We start from the raw sequence: 24,063 nt of genomic DNA on the forward strand, positions 1-24,063 counted from the left end.
GCTTAGTAGGATTCCGGAATTCCCTTCCCAAAGACCCTGAGTCACTCCAAGGCCTTTTCCATGGGTCTGTCCTCCTGACATTGTGCCATGCTATCGATGTGCACACCTGTATGCTCAGCAGTGAAGGAAGGGAAATTCCTAGGCTGCTGCCTACAGTAGTGTTGATGGAGTTGGGACTCACAGGCTAGACTATCCACACAGCTTCCAGAGAGAAGGTGGGAGTGATCTGGCTGGGCATCTCTATTAGTGCCCTTCAACAGACCCCATAAATGGTAAGAGCTGGCCTCTGTTTTGTTACCCAGGACCCAGAAAAGTGCCTGGTGAGAGGACATGTTAAAAACATATTTGTTGATTGACCAACTAACCACATGAATGATCAGACAATCAATACAGCAATAGAGTAATAGTCAATGCATGTATAAATAGTCAATTCCTCTCCTCCATTGCAGCTACCCGTGGAAAAAGATGACTTTGTCAATAGAATATCTATTGCCCTTTGAACTACAATGTATAGATATAAAATACAATGCAAAGAGAGGAATGACAGAGTGGATTCTAGGGTAGGTTGGGGTGAATAAAAGGCTCAATAGCGCCCTCAAGGTGCCAGACAGTTAAACTCCAGAGGACACTTTTTATTGGTGAGAGAGCAATTCTCTGAAAGAATAAATCATGAGGAAAGGGAGTTAACCGAGGGTCTCCCAGGCTTAACCATGAGAGCCAATGACAACCAAAATCGAGACTTTTCTTGACAGAGTTAATACATTATATGCTGGCTCCATAATGCCCATTCTTTTTTAAAAATTAACTTTCAAAATACACATGGAGTTGAAACTATTTTCATTTGTATGCATATCGTGCAAACATAAATAACTGGATGTTATTTATCTCAAGGGAGAATTATCTTTTTGGATTATTCAACACAATCTGTTCACCTATATACTTTCCCATTCTATTTTTAAAAGGCTTGCAATCTCATATGTCTATCAGTTGTTTTATGATCAGTTTTGAAAACAACTATCAAAATTTCTAAGATGCGTGATAGCGTTAATTATTATAAATGCAAAGGAAGCCCCATGAAACACGCCCAGGATCAGCCCAGTGCATCTTTTGATTGCCAAGGCACAGAAGTGTATGTGTCAGATGGTACAACAAATGGGACCTGACACCCTATCTTCTTATACTCCTGATGTCTACAGCTCAAGAAAAATGAACAGTCCCTACCATCCATACTACAAGAGAGATAAATCACATCTGAAATCTCACACCACAATTGCTTTTTAAGTGAAGCACCATAAATGCAGTCACAGAGAAAACTGCAGTTGACCCTCAGGGATAGCCATTATTAGCTATTACACAACAGAAAAGGCACCAATTTCTCATGAGACCTGTTTGCTTGCTGGAGATCAGACATCCCTGGGATGATTCCTTTCCCCCAGATTGCCCTCTGTTGTTGAGCGGGCCTGTGTACACCTGTCTTCTGTCCTGTCTCCCATTCCTGTTGGACATGTAATCAGCCTGGCTCATCAAAGCTTTGCCCTTCTTTCTTCTCAGCTATGCTATGTCTCTACAATGAATGGGTTTCTTAGTGTGCATAGGCCAACATGGTGCTATTTAATTCCATGAAGGTTATTTATTTAAACAAACATCTTAACCTGATGACTTTGTAAAAGTCATGTCTAGAAATTTACATATTGATGGCCCAAACAACTAATAAACACTCTTATTTGGAGTTCTAAGTGATAGATTTGTAAAAGAGTGCACGCGCACGTATATCCCTGCATATGTGTGCCATGTGGGGGTCTAGGGCACTGTGCTGGGCACCAGCAAAGAGCAGTAAGGGAGACCCACAAGGGCCCTGCCTTCATATGGTTTATATTCTAGTGGTGTGCACCAACAGGTAGCCAGGCATGCCTTTATGGGGCTCCATGACTGATGCTGGGACACAGGGGCCGTAAGAGCACAAGGTGGAGACACAGAGTCCAGAGTTGGGGAGGCAGAGGAAGTTAGCCAGAGACAGAAGGCAGGGAAACAGTGTTCCAGGCAGAGGACAGACAACGTGACGCCAGGGAGCTCAGTGAGCAGAGAGCTCAGGAGCAGAACTAAAAGCCCAGAGCGGCTATATCATTTCTTTGAAGAAAAGAGAAAGTAAGAAATGAGGTTAGAGGTTTGAATTTGAGGATGGAGGGCCTTTAGACACGTTAAAAGTTGTTAAATATGTAAATGTAATTTAAAACCCCAATATAATGTGGGGGGGAGCTAGATAACCAATTGCTAAAATTCATATGGAAAAATTCTCATGTAAGAATAACTCTGAAAAGTCTGAAAGAAGAGGCTGGGTTCAACTAATACTTCAAGTAAAGGGAAAACATTAATATGAAGCTTTAGGAGATAAAATATGTTGTGCTAGCATGTAAATAGACAGACTAATTAACAGGATAGGATTGATCTCACATAAGTCCAAATACAAAGGCGATCTTCATATATAACCAGATTGCGTTTATATTAGTGAGGGAAAGACAGAATGAAACAATCAATGGTGTCAAGAGACCTGACTGACTGATTAGCTACATTGAAAAAAAAAAATGGAACATTTTTCTTTGCTTCCTCACTCCTTATATTTTAAAAATCCAGATGGAGAAAAGTATTAATATAGAAGCAAGAAATAGTAAAAGATGTAGAAGAAAAAATAGGAAACTTATTTTATACTCTTAAAGACGGGAAGCTTCTTCTTAACCACATTTACGACATAGAAGCCATAAAGGAAATAATAAATTTTACCACAAAAAAATTAATTTTGTTACCAAAAAAAGAAAAACCATAATCAACATCAGAAGCCAAGCACAGCATTAAGAAAATATAAAATTTCTTTTTACTGAACAGATTTTATGCATCAAGTTTTTGAAAAGATCTCTAACCTAATAGAAAAAGAAAATAGCTGAGATAATGACAACAAAGTTCACTGAAAAAGAAATACAAATGCCTTACATACATATAAAGACCTGCAACTTGGATCATCATTATAGAATTATAAAACAAAACAATGGTAAATGTTATTTCCCAGGAATGTGACTGACAAAGGTCAAAAGGTCTGACAACAAATAGTGCTGGCTTCGCTGTTGAAAAAACAGGCACTTCCAGTGTTGGTGGGAGAATAAATTGACATGAAATCTTTGCAAGACAACTTGGCAATATCTACCAAAATTACAAAAATCACAAATGTCTTGCAAATGTCCCTGCAATTCAAAATTCTAGGAACTTTTTCTATAGATAAAATCATGCAGGTATGCAAGAACTTGAACACAATGTTGCTCAAAAAGAGGGCTGGTTAAAGTATAGTCCATTCATTCAACGGATTGCGGGGTGGCTGTGAAAAATGAGGATGTATACATATGCTGAAATAGAAACACTTTTAGGATCAGTGTTACATAAAAGAACACCAAGAGGTAGAAGGAAGGGTATAGCATGTCCTCATCTGTGTGCAAATAAAAAAGCCATATACATGCGCTCATGTATGTGAGCAGACTATTTCTGGAAGCAGAGGAGGGCTGAAGGATTGGAGGTTTGGAGTCCGTGAGGCAGGGAGAGTTTTCATGATACACTCCTTTGTACTGTTTGCATTTCTTATCACATTCAAACATTACTTTAAAAAAAAGAAGCTAATCACTAATGAAATTCCATATAGTAAAAGTAATGAGTTTCAGAGAAAAGATGTGCAAAATCACTTTAAAGAATCTGAAAGGCTCTCAGGCTTGAGCAAGACTTGGCTAAAGGTATTAACCTTCCCAAAGAAAGAATGTGTCAATCAGGATTGGTGCTGGGCAGTGGATGAAGGAGAGGAAAAGGAGTGTCCATCCAGGGGACACAATCTGGGCCAAAGTACTTCAAGTTCTGCATTCCCTTTGTGAAGGCGCTCTCATTATGGAGATGGATCCCTCAGGCAAGCCTAGCTTAATGCCATTTAACATTTTAAATGCAGAATTAAGTAGCCCTTGCTCTAATTCCAAGCTCACCAAGCAAGCTTCCAGTTACCATTTGTTCTCCTTTATGGATCTGCTGGTGTAGAAAAGCAGCTACAACGTTCATCTGTGTAGTTGGTCCATGAGATAGTTTATGCCTTATTAAAGACCGATATAATGACAATTTGATTTTTTTAATAAATTAAAAAATAATTTTTAAACAACTTTGAACTTAAGAGACATGGGGAGCCCCGGAGCAATTAGATGCAGTGACAGGCTGAGATCAGCATTTTAGAAAGCCCACTTCAGCACAGCATGGCTGAGGGTAGAGAGGAAACAGACCAAGTTGAGGATGTCAGGTAGGTGGTGTAGCATTTTAGGAAAAATGATAATGGGATGGATTTTTGTTTATGTAAGTTTTTGCTTGATGTTCATTTCGCCTCCCAGACTGCAAGCTTGGTAAGAAGAGACCAGGTCAGTCTTGCTCACTACCATACCCCAGCCATGACACAGAGTAGACCCCAGTGACTATTGTTGAAAGAAACAGTAATTGAATGAATGAATGTGGGCAGCAGAGATAGAAACAACCGGACAAATTTAAGAAATTGAGGAATATAGGAAAATGAATTGGCAAAACATGACAGTTGAATGAATATAGGGATTAGAGAGAGGGAGGAGCCCAGGTCTCTGACATGTATTCCTGTATGGATAGTGGTACCATCCATTAAGATAGGGAATGCTGGAGACGTGCTTGGGGCAGTGATGTTGAGTTTAATTTGGAAATGTTGAGAGTGACACACTAGGACATATCTAAGATGGATGTTAGGTAGACAGTCGGGCCTCTAAGCCCAGAGGTCATCTCTGACAGCTGACGGGGACATAGACCAGGACAGTGTTAGCATGCAGAAGGCAACAGAATCATAGCTGCTGGTGACACCGCCCAGGAAGAGAAGCAGCCCCCAGACAGAAGCTTAAGGGACATCAACTTTTAGGGGAGACAGAGAAAAGGGAGCCCACAAGTAGCAGCTGGAGGGAAGGGAGAAAACAGGGAAGTGCAGTGACCTTGGGGCCAAAGGAAAAGAATACTTCAATGAGGGAGTGAGGAATGAGGCAAAAAGAAGCGACAGAAGGGTAGAGAAACATGTGGATCACTTGACACCAATTCTGAAGTACATAAGGTAGTGGGGAGGAGCAGGGGTGAATTCCAGAACAGAAAGGGAAACTTGCGCCCATGGCTGACTGATTAAAAGCCACAGAGCCTCCCTGGATTAGCATCCATCCAAGTCCTCATCTCCAGTTTCAAGATACGGAAACTAAGGCTGGTGAGATTCACTGGTTCGCCCAGGACCCCACATTCTGACACTGTAACAGGCAAATATAATTCCCACATCCTGCCCTTCCCCCGCCATGTAGGGCCCCTTTCCACTACGCCAGGTTCCTGTATGTCCCACCTCCAAGGCTGTGTAGCCTCATCAGGCCCGGGTCAGTGGGAACAGCGTTGGTCCCTATGTGTGTGTGTGCGCGTGCGTGTGCGTGCATGCGTACGTGCACTGGGGACAGTGGGGAGGGATAAGAAACACCACCAGAAACAGGAAGGAGACAGGAGTCCCAAAGAGAAAAGGCCAACCCGGGAGCAAGGAAACGAGGCCAGGAGCAAACTCTCCCAGAATATTCTGAGGCTGGGGAGGCAGCAGCAGGGCTCTCTGGTTGTGGGGTCCGTCTGGTTGGGCTTTTTGGACACAAGCACCTGTTTTATCACATCTTGCCAGAGGCCATCATGTCAAGCACTCCGGCCCAGCACTGCCCAGCCCTGCACATTCATTGCACAGATGAGGAGGCCAAGGCCAAGGAATGGAAGCAAGTTGCCCCACAGAGAGAAGGGTCAGAGGCTTCGGGCACAGGCCCCTCCGCCACCCCATAGCAGGGGCCTCTGGGGCACATGAAATAGACAACTTTTGAGACAGTAATTAGAGTTTAGAAGAGCCTATCTTTTTAGATTGCTCTATAGTCAGAGGTGAAAAGCCAAATTTCTAGTTATCTCTTGGTTTAAAATTCTATGACAGAATTGTTCAAAAATTCCTGAGAATATAATATTATTGTTTACATTGAAAACTGATCAAAGAAGAAGATACAATGGGTCTCTGAGTAACCAGGATGGCTAGTGGGGTCAAAGCACTAACCTTCCCGTCACTCACTGAGACCTCCCGGCAGGGCCTCATGGACAGAACCCAGAATGATTAAAGCGAAACTGAAAGTCTGGGTGAGGATGCAGTGCACACATGGGACTGTGGTTGGTACCATACTGCATTTTTGAAACTCGCTAAGAGAGTAGACCACCTGGGTTCTCATCACAGGAGAGACGGGTGTAACTCCATGCCGTGATAGATGCTTACTGACTTACAGTGGTGATCATTCTGCAGTATATACAAATAACGAATCGTTCTGTTGTACACCCAAAACTAATATGATTTATATGTCAATTATATCTCAATAAAACAAAAGTCTGGGGGGGTTAAAAAAATGAGTCCTAAATTATTAGGAAAATTTTATAGTAGAAGATAAGGAAGTCTGAAATTAAGGTCCTCAATTAAAGACCACACCTAGTGGAGTTTTGTGCATGTATTTTATATATTCATAGACACAGTGTACACACAGACATAGAGTTCTGGTATATGTCCAGAGAATTGTTGGGATATGAAGATTACAGCAAAGGGCGGGATACTAAATAGCAATAGGTCCTTATTTGCAATAAAAAGGGGGACTCTCAATGGCGTGTGATCATTAACATTTTAATTCCATTGTACAAGATGTCATATTCCATCATCTATCTTCTAATAGAGTAACCTTGCAGAGGAGGACATGATGACAGAGGGGGAAAGAAGTGAGGTGATCCCCCATCCACCTCCTTTCCACTTCCATGCTGTTTACCTTGCGAGCATTTATCTGAATGTCTACACTTCTAAAATTGCCTATCAAGGCCAAATTTGGGCAAGTGGGCCTGAGGAGATAAAGCCCTGAGGCAGACATTCAGTGCAGCTCTACCCTGAATTACACTCCACTCAACCAGAGAGCCCCGGCCAGCCAATCAACCTGACAGTCCCTCTGAGGCTGTCAGACCTTCCCACCGACTTCAGAGTGAGGTTTTAAACCTAAACAAGCAGATGTCTGTAGGTGGCTCCCAGGTCCCTGGGGAGAAGCCCCGAGTGAGACCAGAGGTATGTCTCAGAGCAGGCCACAGAATGGTAGCAGAATGAATGTTGGATGTGAGTCCACAATCCTTGAGCTTGCTCACTGAGTTCAGCCATCAGTCCTGGGGCAGTGAGAAGTCAGGGGGGGACAAAGAAGGCAGGAAAGAATAAGTACTCTCCGGCCACAGGTCTTTCAGACTTTGTACCGAGGGCTGGGGGTTCCCCCACTGACTGCACCACAGACTCCAGGGGCCGCACCCTTCGTCCTGCTCTTCTGCCCTGCCTCCCTCCAAATCCAGCCCCCTGACTGCAGCCTGACTTTCGGGTATGAATTGTTTAGAGAAGAGGAAGACTTGGAATTAAAACAAAACAAAACAACAAACAGTAAACTAAACAAAAAAACGGGTTTTTCTTCCTATGTGAGACTAAGGTCATTGCTTGGCTTCAGCAGCTCATGCTCTTTCTAATTGCTTTGTCTCTAACAGAGATGGGCCAGGTTTGCATGGACTTAGCCAGACTAAGCTTGTCTTCGCACCTCTGAGGCTTCTCAAATGGTAGGCTGGAGTCAGGCTCAGTCCAAGGACACAGAACAGGGCGGTGGTGCCCTAATGTAACCGCCATGGCACTTCCTTTAGAAGCTGGAAGAAAGAGCTCCAGGTCCCTGTGATGTCTTTTTTGTTGTTGTTTTTCAGATCCTTTCCTTTTATTGAAGTACAGTAGACATAATAGAATATTGGTTTCAGGTGTAGTGATTCAACGATTACATACATTACAAAATGCTCAGCACAGTAAGTATAGCCACCATCGGTCACCACCACCCTCAGTTACTACAATGTTTCTTACTCTATTCTCTAAGCTGTACACTTTAACTCCCATGTTGTCTGCCATGAGTCATGGCCTTGGGCACCTCTCTTCCCTGCCTCTGGTTTATGCAGGAGGTTTGGAGCAGAGTAAAATAAAAGGCTCCTTCTCTGGTCCTGATTCTAAGTAATCCTCCACCTTGGATTCATCAGCCCAGCACTAACATACCATCTATCTTACATCAGCAGCTCACATTTACAAAAACAGGGTTTGGGGAATTCAGGGGAAACATTGAAAACATGCCCATATGACATTATACCACCAAAGGCCCTCGGATTCTCACACTGTCAGGCTCTGTGCACTCCACACCACCTTTTCCGTCAGAGCTGATGCATAAGCCCCATTAGCTCCAAAACTGAAGCTTCAAGGGAACTTCAGAGCTGGGAGAACTTTGTCTGAGCACTGAATCCAAAGCCCTTGGTTTACATCTGGCCATCTGACCAGCTCTGGCCCAGAGACAGTAAGGGGGCTGCTTCAAGGCCACTTTTCTATAAGATATGGATCTTTTGAAACACATCAACTTAGTAGCTCTGCACATTACTGTTCTTCTCAGGTTTGTAATATTCCTGAGCATTCCCTCCTTCATCTCCCAGATCAATATTTATGATTTCTCAGTCCTTTGGACAACCCAGGGAGCAAAGCTAAGTGGTGAGAAGCCACCCTGATTATGTAGGACCTTTGCCTTCTTTAATGGAGATCGATCAGTGATCAAATGTAGAGCTGAAATTATCAGGCCCCTGCAGGACTCAGATCTTTGCCACCTGAGTGGGAGGGAACAGGGATGTCTTTAAACTAGCGAGACCAAGTCAATTATGAAAATGACCGATCAACTATTCATAATCCAAGGTTCACTTTTTTCCTCTCTCTCTCTCTTTCTCACACACCTCCAACAAGGAAAAAAATTTTCCCTGTCTAAATAATCTCTCCCAAAAAATATCCAATTGATTTTATAAACGTGTATAACATTTATAACATTTTTGTTTATAACATCAGTAGGAACCAATAATCTGTCATTGCTCCAAAGGGCAGAAGATTCAATGCCACCTTCCACCCTATAGTTTTTGAGGCTACAGGAAGCTCCCTAAGGAGTGGTAAAGTGGTCTGATGGACAATGTCAGGGTATGGTATTCTAGAATGGTTTGATAGTGTTTCTTTCCCTATCAGGCAAGATAAGCAATGAGTTAAAACTAGACGCACTTACTTTGTCCTAAAGGCAAAAAAAAAAAAAGAAAAAGAAAGCAATAAAGGGAAAAGAAAAAAAAAAAAAGAAAGAAATTACCCTTCCCAAGCTAAACAAAAACTCTAGGCCTTATACTCCTGCAACCTAGATATAGTCAAAGAGATCATACAGAATGTTGCTACAGAGAAAAAGACCTCAACTCTGAGCTGTTAGGCCAACTTTTCAGCTGAGAAAATGTCTTTACAAGGGAATATTAAAACAGACACAGAGGTTTATGGGATAGAAACAGTGAAAGATTTTAAACAGAACTAAACTCAGCTCTGGGGAGCTATGACCACATTATCTCAACTTCCCATTACTTGCTTGTAATAACATATAATCCAGGCTCTTCTCTTAACGCTAGTAGTCTGAATTCCCATAAGGAAATATCGCTTTTCGGAGAAAAAAAAAATCAAACACATCTTCCTGTATAGTCAATGAGAGGTGAAGCAGAGGGGGAGGTGGAGGAAAAATAGGGTCAAAAGGGTCACAGACTTTTCAATTGTTTTACCCAATGTAATAAATACCTCCTAATGCAGAAACTGAAGATATGAAACTAAGAAGACTTTAGATGGCTGCCCTGAGCTGAATTCTGTACATATCTTCACTATGAAGATAGCATGTTTTCAACTCTAGCTTGCAGGATGTGCTAAATAATGAATGATGTAAATTAGACCACCTTATTTATTAAAAAGTCCAGTGTCTTATGTAACAACACTCAAAACTTAATTCTGTGATTCTTAAATGCATGGAAGGCACGATCCAAAGTTCTAGAACCCCCAGTGCAGGGGCTGAGAAGTATATATCAGTGCAATAAAATCTGATGCCTTTCACTCAATCCTTCTGAATAACAGGACTTCATTTTTCTAAGTACAATTAATTGCAGTGAAAAGCTTACTAAGAAGAGAGGCCAAAATCAAAGTATTAATGACATAATATTACAGCCACTTTACCAAGCCAACAATAATCTACATATATGACACTGGCAGCAGAAGCTGCAAATTCTATTCATGTTGTACTAAGAGGAAAAATATTAGACTTATCTCCAAATATTACCCCTACATCAGAGAACATCACCCAAGAAATTCAAAATATAGGTCATTATGGATCTTCACAAAACAGGCCATATAAAAATGCATGCCTTTCCACACCAGTGAATAGACTTAACACTTCTCAACAATAGGCTTAAAAATAGTTAAGATGGTAAATTTTATGTTATGTGATTTTGACCACAAAAAAAGCATGACCTATTTTAACCATGCCTTTTACCACTAGGGTGAGACAGAACTTGGGCTTTGCAATGCATTCTGGCACTTGAGACAATGGAGACATTTAAATGGCTGTTTGCATAATTCCAACAACCCTGGCCTTACTCTTGAATTCCATTTATATGTGACAATAGTATTACTTTTAAATTTAAATTAGCACTGGTATAACCATCTCCAAATAACAAGCTGGCACTTACCAGCAGTGTGATGTTGGGCAGGTGTGATGTATATCTACAGACAGATAGGTCTACCTAGAGCACACTAGTAGGTAGAGTAGGAGACAGGTACTGTGACAGGAAGATTTTTTTAATAAAACAGGCACAAACAATGACTCAGAAAACAAAACATCAGCTTGGCTTGCAATATGCATGTAGAAGCAAAACATAACATCCTATCTCTTAATTAATCTGTACATATATCTTAAAAATGTTCTACCATGGGCTCTCTCTGAACCCTCAAAGGCACAGTGATTGTAACTTTCCCCTCAATATAAAGACATCAACAGATAAGCCATTGTTAAATGATACAGTAAACTGTTGCTTCAGCAAGTTCTAATTATAGTTTATTTACTTACATCATTCCCATTAAAAAAAAAAACAGAAACATGCGATTTTAGCTGAACCCCATTAAACCAGAACTTTAACATAGGTTATTTTAGGAATACCATTGGGTCTAATAACAAAGTTAAAAAAAAAAAACATGTAATTTGGTTCCAACTGTAGATGGTATTCACTGGCCAAGAATCTAAAAGCTGTTCAAGCAAATATTAATATGTAAGAAAAAGACCACAGATGGTGCCATACACGGATGAGAGTGAAACAGGCTCAGCTACTGATGTCATTTTGATACCGAAACAGCAGAATTCAAAATAATTACACGAAGTGCTTTCCAAACAAGAATTTTGATACATTTTGTAGATAAAGTCACTGTGGCCCCCACTAGCTGAGCTCAAACAAGGCTGAGGGACAGAGCAGAGAAACCTATTCTTTCCCAAAGCTCACCTGTACTAGCCTGACAAGCATTATTACCTGAATCCTTCACCCTGAACCCTGAACCTACACTCCTCTCTCTCTCTTGCTCAATGGATTCTCAAATCAAAAGAAAAAAAAAAAGAGTAGAAATTAGGAGGGTCATTATATTGAATGAATAACCATTAATAAATGCTTTGGTAAAGATTTTTTTTTTAAATCAGCTTTCAGAAGCCTGAAAATAGGAAGCTGCCATCAGATATAAAAAAACATAACAACAGCAATTTTGAGAACTGGTATAAGAAAGCTCTGCTCAGATCTACTGATTTCATATACATCACACAGCTTAGACCGCTGGGTTTAAAATAATATTTCTTAAACTTGAGAGAGTCTTGCTTTCTTTATCTCTGATTATGGCCTTCAAAATAGTAACGTGAAAAAAAAATGTTAAAATGAAATGATGGGCCCTACCTCATTTCCTCCTTGCTTATAGATCTATCACCTAACACAGAATTTAAAAACCACATGTGACTGTATACAGACACTCCCCATGGTCTCCAAATGGTCTGAAAGGCTCTGAATTCCATATGGCTTCTTCCATCTGACTGCTGAGTACCCCATCTCATGAAAAAGACACAGAGTCTGAGGAAAGGCCACAGACACTTTGACCAGCCTGGAAAGTCTGGACTAACCCCCACCCCCAGGGCCAGCACAGGTGGGACTTTACCCACCTTTCCTCTCCAGCCCTTCCTGCTGCCAACCTTGCCAAAAGGCTGAGACCCAAGCATCCTGGATCCAGCCTGACAGTTGGCTGCTTGCTCCCGGCACAGCTCAGCTCTGCTAGGCCTGCACGTTTCCCCTCTGTTCTGTTATCATTTCCTTTTCTGTCTAAACCTTACAAAACCAGCATCACCAGAACAAACATCAGGACTAAAAAAGGCCTCTTACTTACATTCAAAAACAGGTTAGATCGCTCAACTACGTTGGCAGAAGCAGAGTGTGCGTTTTCTGTGAAGGAAAACATGCATGCGCATTCGCCAACCGGAAGGCCACAGCCCAAGCCCTACTTTGAAAGCTGCCTACCTTAGTATCAAGCTCTGTAAGAACAACCGGGGGAAACTTTGCCTTACAAACCTTTGCACAGATGAACAAAATCGCATGTTTATGCAATGGCAAAGTCCCTAGGAGACCAACAAAACCCCTCTAGTAGAGGTGGCAGGGAAATGCAGGGATGGTGAATTCCTACTTAGTAACGTATTTGTCACAAGGCATCAGAAGAGGACAGAAATACACAATTCTGCATCTCCATCAGACCAGGACAAGCGCAAACACTTGCAGGGACATAGGAGTCCCATGTGAAAGGCAGCATTCATCAGAGCACTCACTACACACCATTTTATCATCCAACCTAGCCCTGGGAAATTAGTCAATGGACAATTACGATTTATGACCCAAATGGTCTCAAAATGATATCTCTGGGAAGTCAAGTCCAAATTAAATCAGACCAAGCTTTTAGGCTTCCCACGATCACATTTTCTCTTTTGAGCAAGTGCATTTCTACACTCAGAACTTCTCCTCTTACAGATCATTTTCAAGGCCATCGCTGAATACAATCTCCTAAGCAAACTCTATCAAATGAAAAGGGAAATTGGTGAACTCCAAGTCTCAGAGAAAGACGTTAAGGGGAAGGCTCTAACCTCCTCCAACAGATTTCCAAAAGTTAATTATCTTACCTTCTTTCTAGTAAATATTACTGGAACTTCTAGCACAACATACAGGTAGCACTTATGAAGCCAAAATGCCCGGAACTGAGTTACTGTGTAAGGAAAACCTAAAGCACACCCAGCAGGGCTTTGAAATATAAAATGAGTATGAAATCCCTTCCCACGAGAAATAGATATATTTACATTAGTGACATATATATTTAAGTCTAGAAACTATCACACTTATTCCCTCATTAGCAACCCTCCAGCCAGTGAAACAGACAGGTAACCCAGGTAAGTGACAGATGGCCCAGCCCAGCATCTCTCATCTCTGACTTCTGCTCACACTTGAGACAACATTCATGCCCAGGACAGACCGCCTGGCCAGCCCTGGCCCTAGGGCCTGGGAGAGAGGAGGAGGAGGAGGAAGAGCACCAGGAACTCACATTTCGGTGATGTTCTCAGGGTCTGCACTGTTAGGCTCCAATCTCGGAAATGCCACGATGCCGGGAAAAGGATCGCTACACCAGATCCGAGAGGCGCTGCATTTGCAGGACGTGGGACAGGCGAGAGCAGCCCTCCAGAAGCCTACAACCAACCAGCAGAAACCCCAGAGCAGGGCCATGGCGGGTCCATGCCACCTCGTCCAGGACGACATCCCTAGCCGCCAGTGCCAGCCGGAGTCAGGCTGAGTACGTTCACTGCGCTGCCCCGGCTGGCCTCCCTGGTCCGTGCTGGGCGTCCTTTGCTGCGCTCGCCGCTCGCCCTACTCGGTGCTTGTCGAGGGCGCGCAGCGCCAAGCGTGTCCCGGGCTGAGCGTGGCCTGGCGGGCGGCCGTTCACAGTGGCCGGGGCATCTCCCGCCGCCTCACAGGGGGCGCTACCGCCACTCGGAGCTCCGCCGCGGCCGCCGCTGCATGGCCCGGAGCTCCGGGAACCGGCCGGCGGCGCTGCCGGGACTCTCTCGGACGCAGACTCCCTGCCACACGCGCGCTGGGATCCGGGACGTACCTCGAGGCTGGGGACAAACAGACACACTGAACGCCCGACTCCACACACCACGAATTGGGGACTCTCCCTCCGCACTCGCGTCACCCCCACCCCGACCCCAGCCGGGAGACTGTGGATGGATGAGTATCCTAGCTCCGGCCCCAGAAATAAACTTGCCCCTCGATGGCACTGACGCTGCCGGGGCCACCACGGTCTCCACCCTCTCTCCAAGCCCGAGGTTGAGGGAGGGGAGATAAGGCAAGGATTCCAGAGGCAAGAATCCATGGCACAGGCCAGGCGAAGGACCCTTTAAAGGGGGACGCTGGGACTGCTGGCGGCGATGGCTCCGCGACGGGGCCCCCAATGATGCTGCAAATTCCGCCACGGCCGCTGGGCGCAGGGGGCGCGCGGGCAGGTGGCGCGTTGCGTCCCACCTGGGGAGCCGCCACGACCGCCCCAGGAGGACAGTGAGGGCCGAGACGACGGAGGGCACTGTTCGCGCTGCTCACCCGGCTCCGGCGCCTCCCGCCCGCCGGCGGCGCCTGGTCCAGGCTCCTCCTGCCGCTGGGCACTGAGCGCCGAGAGCACGAGCGGAGGAGCGAGCGAGGCTCCTGCTCCAGCCCAATTCCGGGAGCCGCCGCCGCCGCCGCCGCCGCCTCTGCTACTGCTGGCGAAGTGACGTGAAGGCTGACGCAGAGCAGGGGCAGAAACTCCAGAAAATTAGTCTGAAATCCAAAAACACACACGCTCATACACACACAAACCCATAACACCCTCCAGACAAAAGCGACGCGGAGGGGAGGGGAATCTGGGGGCGAGCGGGGAGGAGGGAGGCATCGGTGCCACTGGCCAGAAGCAGACAGCAGCAGCATGTGGGAGTCCATACACGGTCACACACGCACACATCCTGGCCTCGTAGACGCGTGCCTGTGTGTGTGTGTGTGTGTGTGTGTGTGTGTGTGCTCGCGCGCGCGCGCGTGTGCGTGCATTTAGATCTAGGTACCTCTGAGATGGACCGTTCCGCCGCTCGACGCCTCCCAGTCCCTAGTTCACACAGCGGTCTCTTCTACAATCGCAGCAGAGGCCGTCTGCTCTTTTGAAATGGAAACAGGGCTCGGTTCAGCTCTGAAAAATGCGCTGATTCTTATTATAGGAATCCTCCCTCCCTTCTCCCTCCCCGCTGCGTTCTCCTTTCCCATCCTGCCTAAAAGGGAGGACGAGCTATCCTAAAAATAAATAAATATTGTAAACACCAAAACGTGCTAGGCATTGGTAACTAAGGATAACCGCCCCCATTCCGGGCCATCTATTTGGGGATCCGTGGTTTTGGAGGGTCTTCCTGTTGGTACTGGTGCTTTTGAAAAGGGAGGGCAGTCTCCAAACGTAACTCTAGCTCTCTAAGTGGGTCTTTTTCCTGCCTTTTTCTGGCATCACACGCCTGGGAAACAGAGACATGTGAGGGGAAGGGAGCGCGCCTGACGCGTGTTGGGTTCCCGAAATGCGCGGCAGCAGCCGTGGCCTGTCCGATGTGTGGCGCCGCGTCATTTTCTCTCATTCTTCAATCTGGCAGGATGCAGCCATTCCCAGATCGTAGCTTGGCTCCCCGCGATGCCCACCCCCACGCGGGGCACCCCGAGCCCTTGCTCCCCTGTCGTACCTTGCGCGTTTTCTTGTGTGCGCGGGTGTGCGCGAACGCGTGCCCTGCGCCCGAGCTGCCCCGAGCACGACATGCATCCAGCTATCGAGAAGCCCGGCGCGGGCAGTTTCTCCGGGTCTCACTAGGGACAAACGGGGCGATCCGGGAGCACCCGGTGACAAACCTTAACTGATCTGATAGCGCAGTTAAATGATGGCTGCGGGGCATTCGCAAGCCTTGTCTGAGCATCCGTCTTCCCATCTGAGGCTTGGAGACTCCGTTTTTCCGCAGTCATTTAAAAGGGAACTGGGAAAATGCACCGCAGTGCCTGACACTTCCGAGGGCTCTGGTGCCCCCGCGCGGGGAGAGTGCGCTCCGCAAGCTCGCAAGCTGGAGAGCATGAACCCGCGGCCGCCACGGCGACGGGGACTACGCCGGGGCCGCGCTCCGGCGCCAGATGCGCAACCACCTGAGTCCAACTCGTGCGCGCCCCTATCCCGCCTCGCCGCCCAGCTCCAGCTGTGGGAAAAAGGCAGGCAGCGCTCTGCGCGAGAAAGGGTGGAGGGATGGGGTCGCGAGTCCCAAACACAAGAAGGGTCAGGGATCTGCCCGCAGAGATTGGGAGTGGGAAGGATCGAGAAACCTGAACGTCAAGGTGAATGCTTGGATCTTGGCGAAGCCCTAAATATTACAAGGGAAGCGAAAGTATCTGGAGGGGCTTTTGTACAGACCCCAGGAGCTGAGTGAAACCGCGGGAAACCTCTCACAGCATCCAAAATTCTAGCGGCAGGGCGGGAAGACAAGGCCAGCCGCACCACTATCCCTCGGCTGGAACGTGCACCGGGTGACGAACGAAAGGCCAAGCTAAAGTCATTTCCCTGCTCTACCCCATCCCCTGCTGGGAGAGAACATACCAAGGGAAGGAAACCAAGGGAAAGAATGTCTTGGTCCAGGTCACACAGAAGCACCTGCCGCCTGTCTTGCCAGTGTCCTGAACGGAGATGCCCCTGCGGAACACCTAGAGGAGAAGTGTGTGCATAAGTACCCACATCTTTCGCACTCCACCCTCACCCCATATTGCTCAGAAATGACCCATTATTGCCCTAGTGGCTGCCAAGTGTCAATGCAGCTAAAGGACCTATGGTTTTAGAGAGGTTTGCAGACCAGGATATTCTAATTACGTAGGAATAGTTTTAGAATTTGTATTATAATAGAATTTGTATATAACATACTGATATAATGTTTAGATTACAATACAGGCCACTTAATATCTCCCATTTAAAATTAGAAGTGGCAGCCCAACTTCTGATCGCCCTTAGCCTACTGTTTTTTCCACAGTACTTTCTGTTTTTAGCACATCACTTACTTATTTGTTATATTTATTGCTTACTGTATTTCTCCCAGTCGAATGTAAATTCCATGAAGGCAGGGATCTTTATTTTGTTCAGATATATCTCAAGGACATAGTAGGTACTAAAATATATGTGCATGTTTAATGAATAAATAAAATGAAGTTGGGATTGTTTAAATAGACCCTCTACATTCTGGTTTTCTTAACCTCTAACCCTGCAAGTCCTTCTGAACAATTTCCCCTAGACAGCCTCCCTCCCATTGCTAAACCTTTCTTGTGCTGGAGTTTTCATAGCACTTCTAAAAGCCTTACTGCCTCCTCTGATATGCAGGTATGTTCTAGCCCTGGGCCAGGGAGAGCCTCCTTGTCATTCATGCTGTTAACTCATCATGCACAGTACTTGGGACACACTAGGCAATCAACAACCACTTCTTAACTGATAGAATTATGGATCTATCTCAATTTTAAGACCTACAAGATATTTCACAGACATTATGTCAAGGATTCTCAGACCACAGCTTTGTAGAGATGATGAATATTTTTCAGATAGCAAAATGAAATGGAGATAATTTTCCCCAGGTCATATGAAATCTTCAAGGCAGAGATGGAGACTACCTATTGCAAATTCCTGCCTGCACTGGAATATGATCTACCTAGAACTGTGATTCTCAAACTATTTTGACCATGACCCTGAGTAAGAAATGCCTTTTATATCACAATCCAGTGCACACATACATATAAGCATATAACTTTAAAAATATTTCACAAAACTTATTTACTCTTAAAACATGGAATACACTAATACTTTATTTTCTATTTTATACCATTTCATTTTTTAATGCTTATAATAACCCAATACATTGATTTTAACATCCAATACTAGAAAACAAAAATACTGCCAACTTATGCTTCTAAGATGGAATAAGAGGGAACAGATGTAATCTCTACCCAAATCATCCACACATTGAACCAAATATAGGAAACAACAATTTTCAGGACAGTGCACATAAATAATGAAGACTGTGGCTCAGGGGGAGAGAACTCAGGGAGAGTCCTAGCTCCCTGAGTTGAAGAGCTGTAGCTTCGTGTCCAGGGAAATCAAGGAAGGCAGAGTTCACAAGGACAGAGTTTCAGGGAAGGTGGTATTGTACAGAGAGGGAGCTCCAGAGTTCTGCAGGGAGTCCCTCCCAAGTATGCATCAGTGTACTGATTAGTGCATAGAGGGGATGAAGCTATCTAAAGCAGAGAAAGAAGCCCGGAAATGATTAAAGGGAACAGGGTCAAAGAAACTTTCAAAAAGGAAAACTGAAAACTACATATCAGAATTTGTGTCTATATATCAATTACATCTCAATAATCTGGAGAAAAAAAACTGTAAAAAAATTTTCTTAAGGGAATGAAAAGAAAAGCCACAAAATGGAAAACATATTTGCCAATCATATATCTAATAAAAGGTTTTCCCAGAGCTTATTAGAAAGAACTCTCTAAACTCAATAATAATAATAAGCAAGTTTAAAAGTATGCAAATGATTTGAACATGTAGCTTATAAAAGAAGGTGTACAGATGATAAATAAACACATGAAAAGATACCCAACAGCATGACTCAGTGGGAAAATGCAAATGAAAACTACAATGAGATATCTACACACGAAATGAAATGGCTAAAATTAAAAAAACTTCCTATACAAAGTGTAGTCAAGAATGTGGAGGAATTGAAACTCTCATACACTGCTGGTAGGAATGTAAAATGGCTCAACCACTTTGGAAAAGTAGAACAATTTTCTAGAAAGCAAAGCATATACCTACCATGTGATCAAGCCATTCCACTTCTATGTATAAGTGAAATAAAATCACATGCCCATACAAAGACTAGTATGCATGTGTTCATAGCAGCCTTATTTGAGTAGGCAACAAAATGGAAACACTGCAAATACTGATCAACAGGTGAATGAGTAAACAAATTGGCATTCTAATACAATGAAATGCTACTCAGCAATGAAAAGCAATAACTATTGATACCTGCAACCACATGGATGAATCTCAAAATAACTGAGTGAAAGAAGCCAGACAAAAAAGAGTATGTACTGTATGATACCATTTTTAACAACCTATAGACAATGTAAACTATTGTGACGGCAAGCACATCGGTGATTGCTGGGGGGATGTGAGGAGTGGGCAGGGAGGGGTTGGAAGGAGCCATGACACAGGGGCACAGGGAAGTTTGAGGATGATGGATGCATTCATTATTATCTTGATTGTGGTACTGATTGTCAAATTGTGTGTTTAAATATGTTTAGTCTATGTTGATTATATCTCCATAAAGCTATTAGTAAAAGCAAGAAATAAACACTGCCCTAGATCATCCCATAATCAGCTTCTTGTTCCATTGGAGGGCCATCAGAATCTTCCACTTTAGGCTATTATAAAGTTTGGAGATCTTTTAATAAACTCAGATTCTGTAATGTTCTAATTATAAAGGGACCTACTATGTAATACCTTTGAGATTTTAGAAAAAGTCTGGGGAAACCATCATTCAGAAGATAGAAGAGATAATGGCCCATATCTAGAAATAGCTTGAATGTCTACTAATACAGAACAATTCAATAAGTTATGATACTTTCATACCTAATTAAAATGAGTTATTACTATATACATTGACTTGATGGCATGTCCACACTATATTAAGTGAACAATGCAAGTTACATGACTTACAGGGTGGTTAGTTACTTATACCACATCTGTGGCTGTGTTTGATAAAAGTTTTATATATATATATAGTTAGGGAATCTCAGGAGTTCTGCCTCTTTGTCCAGCTTAGTAAATCTGTCATCTTCAGACTCTAGCTGCCAGCTATTAAACAACATGTAACCTGATCCTACAGAGAAAGCCAATATTTATGAATATATTTTATTGGTGTGTGCATATGGAGAAAGGCAGGGAAGTATTTATACCAAATGCAACATCAATAACCTGGAGGACTTGGAGAGGTTGTTTGGAGAGAAATGTTTCACTGGTAACCTCCTTACTCATAACATGCCTTTATTTTCCAGCTTTTCCTCTTTTTGTTGCCTTTTCCCCTCAGTATTACCCTGCCTCTGGAATCCCACCCTTTAGTGGAAAGAACTGAGTCTAAAAGTATGTTCACAATTTAAATAATGTTCACCACTGGATGTTTCATTTTCCCAAAAATATCTGTATGTTGCTATGAGAACTGGGGAGAAGACACAATCCAAAGGAATTTCATGTCACATGGCACCCATAAGTGGGAAAGTACTTGAGGATGGAGGACCCTCAACACCTGCCATTATGGTACCTGAGGCTACTATTCAGTGATTAGCCCTTTACTTGCTCCTTCTCATTCCAATCAACTCGTATGTCATTCAGAGAGTTTCCACGTGTTACCTGCCTCACACCCTCCAGCTCTGAATGAGGCTCTCACTTTTCCCCACCTCTGCCCAGATAGTCTGAACTGCATGCTGCCCTGGCACTCTGATCATAGCCACACCCATGGTCTATTCCACTTCCTTTCTTCCCTGGGTCCAAACCTTCCACTTCTAACTCTTAGTCATACATTAGCCCACAAAAGGAAGGGTGTACGGGGACAATTTGACAGAGCCTTAGCAAATTGGAGTCATATATAACTGGGTGACCCTGAAATCTAATACTGAATCATCTATCTGTCTAAGTCTCATGGCAAATCTGGATTGTTTTCCTAATCTATGTCAATAGTCTTATATCAATACCTATACCTGCTCCTGTGTTCAATTTTATTAAGAGCTATCATATTACGTTACCAAAGAACTCCATTTTTTTACAAGAGAGTTTACTTATTCTGAATTTAAAATTATGGTATGCCTTTTCTGTGCCACCTAGCCTAGATTTATTGAGGCAGTCAAGTGGTCCTCGTTCCAACTGAATTGGCAATTACAATACACGCAAAGAACAGTGTTTATGGCCATTTACCCATTAGAGCTAAAAAGATACAAACATTCAATCATACCAGACTTCTATAGTTAATTAACTAAATCTTCTTCCAACTGGGGTAATAAGTGTTTGACCAATATCCTCTAGACCAATGCTGTCCAATATGGTAACCAATAGTCCATGTGGCTGTTGAGTACTTGAAATGTGGCCAGTCCAAAATGAGATGTGCTATATGTGTAAATTGCACATTTAATGTAAAGACTTAATTTTCTGAAAAGAATGCAAACTGCCTCAATAATTTTTATATTTTAATGATACAATTTTAATTTATATATTTTATATTTAATTTTTATTGAAATGATACTGTGGATTTGTTAGGTATAACACACTACATCATTAACATTAATTTCATGTTTCTTTTTACTCTTTATATTGTGAAAAATTTACTTTTTTTAAAACTATCCATTCAACATTTATCCTTTCTAAAAACCCCATTGTTGTTATCTTTGAATTGATGACCCAGGTCATTGAGTATCATTTCGTCTTCTGCATAACCTAAAATCTTGAGTCTGTCATCCAACATTTTACCTGTTCCTCCTGTATTTCTTCACCTGCATGTATAATATGTATACTTTTCACATATTCATTGAAGTCTTTGATAAAAAATATTTAACATAACTAGAACATTGCCTAGGCTGACTTTCTTTCCTTAATTAAACAATCTTTAGATTGAGTGTGACTGTTTAACCAGCTAAGAATCCATGAAACTGAATTCCATACTGACAGCTTCCTTGACCTTTGGCCTGGACCACCTATGCACCACATGCCCAATTACATGAAGACCAAGCTGATATTGTCCACTAGTGGGTTTTTTGGGGGGGCTTTTCTTGACGGTGGTTGTTGGGGAGGTGTGTTTTAGTTTTGTGTTTTGCAGTCACCCTGGAACTCATCTTTCATGCCAACTCCATATCTAGTGTCATTTTAACCTGATGTCAATCAGTCTAGCATTCATATTCTATTTTTTTAACCTGTAACTCTATTTCTTCCTTAGGTCCCTTTTGATCTTCATATCCTGTTTCTCCAATATTTAAATCAGCTTCTCCAAGTGAATTTGTCTAGACTGCCCTTTCAGCACTTGGTGGACTGGGTCGTCTTGGATAGGAATGCCTCTTCCTTAGCTTGCTTATGAAACCTAGCCACAATCCACGTGGCCAATTTTACACCCACTCCCCTTTCCCCTGATGGGGAAAAATTGAGTATGATAGCTCTGAAAAAGGAAAAGTAGAGTAGGCAAGTGGGAAATGATCTGAGCAAAATGAACAGTAGTTTAGGTGTACTTTGGAATCCACCTTTGTTCCTTTGGGGAAAAATTGAGACATTTTCTGTTCTTTCCCTCCATATGTCATCTTTCCCAAATATTACCAACAGTTGTTCCTTGATCACATAAGAAATCCAGTAATGACTTTGCAATCATTAAAATGGGCTACCATATCTCTTATGTGATCTCACTTAACTACCATGTCAAATTCTTGTTAACCACTTACCTTTACTATTTCCAATGTAAAGATCCTTATCAGCAGAGAAGGACAGAGAATAAAAAGTGAATCATATTGTCGTGTCTCTATGATCTGTTAATGCCTCACGACCTGCCCCAGCTCTGGTCTTATCTCTTCGTTCTTCTTACTCTAAGTCTAATTCAAGTAGCCCTTTTTCTTATTGCTCTCTGCATTTTTTTTTACGACTGTAATGCATTTGGGACTTCAGTCCTTTTCATAGAATTGTGGTGCTCTATTGTATTCAACACTTGGCTATATACCCTGTCTTCCATTTTTTTCCCCACTAAAATCCATAGCCTAGTTTGTACAGAGTCTCATTTCTTCCTCTTGGGGTCATCCATGACTCTGTGATCAGAATTTTAGATTTTAAAGAGTCCCTTCTCTCTCAAATCAATATTCCTTTTTAGTTTTAGCTAGTCAAGGGGGATTTATCTATTTTCCCTAAAAAAAAATCTGTTCCCTGAAGTCCAGAATCTTCTCAGCATCCCATATTTAGCCCAAACAACACCCAGTGCTGCAGCCAGGTCAGTCTTGGGGGTTTCCATGGTCCTTTTATAAGTGTCCTTTCCTCCCCACCCCCCTAATTCAAGGAACTCTTCTAACATCCAAACAATGTTTCCTCGGGGCCAGGATGATGGTATCTTCAGTGACTGAAATAGAGGCCTCCCAGCAGAAAAAAGAATCAAGCGGACAGAATTAGAGTGAACCAGAGTCACCCCACATCACTTTCCAATTAGAGATGCTCTTTCTGTTGGTCAAACTTTGCACTGTGGCCTGTTTTCATAAGGGAGGCTGCTCATTCCTGTGTCCCTGACTTTCTTCTCAATTTGTGATTTCAACTGAAAGAGATGGGGAACACCTGTGTTGGAGGCTTATGCCCCTAAGTCCTTCCATTTCCATAATAGGTAGGGTAGAAAGTAAACTAATTCAATAAAGAGACTCCCCAAATAAGTAACTCAAAGTAAGCTAATTCAATAAAGAGACTCCCCAAATAAGTAACTCAAACAAGTCCAAAATTTATGTCTCATGTGACAGTTCAGAGTGAATGTGCCTCCTGGGCAGAGTACATAGCTCTGCTCAGTGGAGTTAGCTATAGATCTTGGCTCCTTCTGGCTTGTTCTTCTCATTTGCCTAAGGCTTGTCTTCATCTACATGGTCAAAGCTGGTTTACCAACCTGCAAGAAGGAAAGAGACCGGAAATGGAGAGCAAATCATCTCCTTGAAAAAAAAATGATGTGGAAGTTGCACACATCACTTAAACTTGCATTTCTCTGGCAAGAACTTAGTGAAGTGCCATATCTTTACTGCAAAGAAGATTGGGCATTATAGTTATCTAATTGGGTGTGACCGAATGTCATGAGGAATTTGAAGTGGGGTGTTTCTATTTCTCAAGCAAAGAAAAGGAGAATAGACACTGGGGGCCAATTAGCAGCATTTGCCATA

General features: G+C 43.2%; 1 protein-coding gene across 2 annotated transcripts in view; it reads right to left on the reverse strand.

Annotated features, from left to right (window-relative positions):
• NTRK2 (neurotrophic receptor tyrosine kinase 2) overlaps window positions 1–16,072 on the reverse strand; it is a 307,599-nt gene extending 291,527 nt beyond the window's left edge. Inside the window, exons 1-4 of one of the 2 annotated variants that reach the window (XM_036923242.2) lie at window positions 15,810–16,072; window positions 15,156–15,245; window positions 14,662–14,877; window positions 13,610–14,180 (exon numbers count right to left, since the gene is read on the reverse strand). In XM_036923242.2, the coding sequence (XP_036779137.1) occupies window positions 13,610–13,821 (212 nt within the window). In that variant the 5' untranslated portion in view covers window positions 13,822–14,180; window positions 14,662–14,877; window positions 15,156–15,245; window positions 15,810–16,072. Of the gene's footprint in view, window positions 1–13,609; window positions 14,181–14,661; window positions 14,878–15,155; window positions 15,260–15,809 lie in introns of those variants that run through there. The other variant, XM_036923248.2, reaches the window with a different exon arrangement.
• Between the last annotated feature and the right edge of the window lie 7,991 nt (window positions 16,073–24,063).

This window comes from Manis pentadactyla, chromosome 3, assembly GCF_030020395.1.
Source record: "Manis pentadactyla isolate mManPen7 chromosome 3, mManPen7.hap1, whole genome shotgun sequence".
Lineage (NCBI taxonomy): Eukaryota > Metazoa > Chordata > Mammalia > Pholidota > Manidae > Manis > Manis pentadactyla.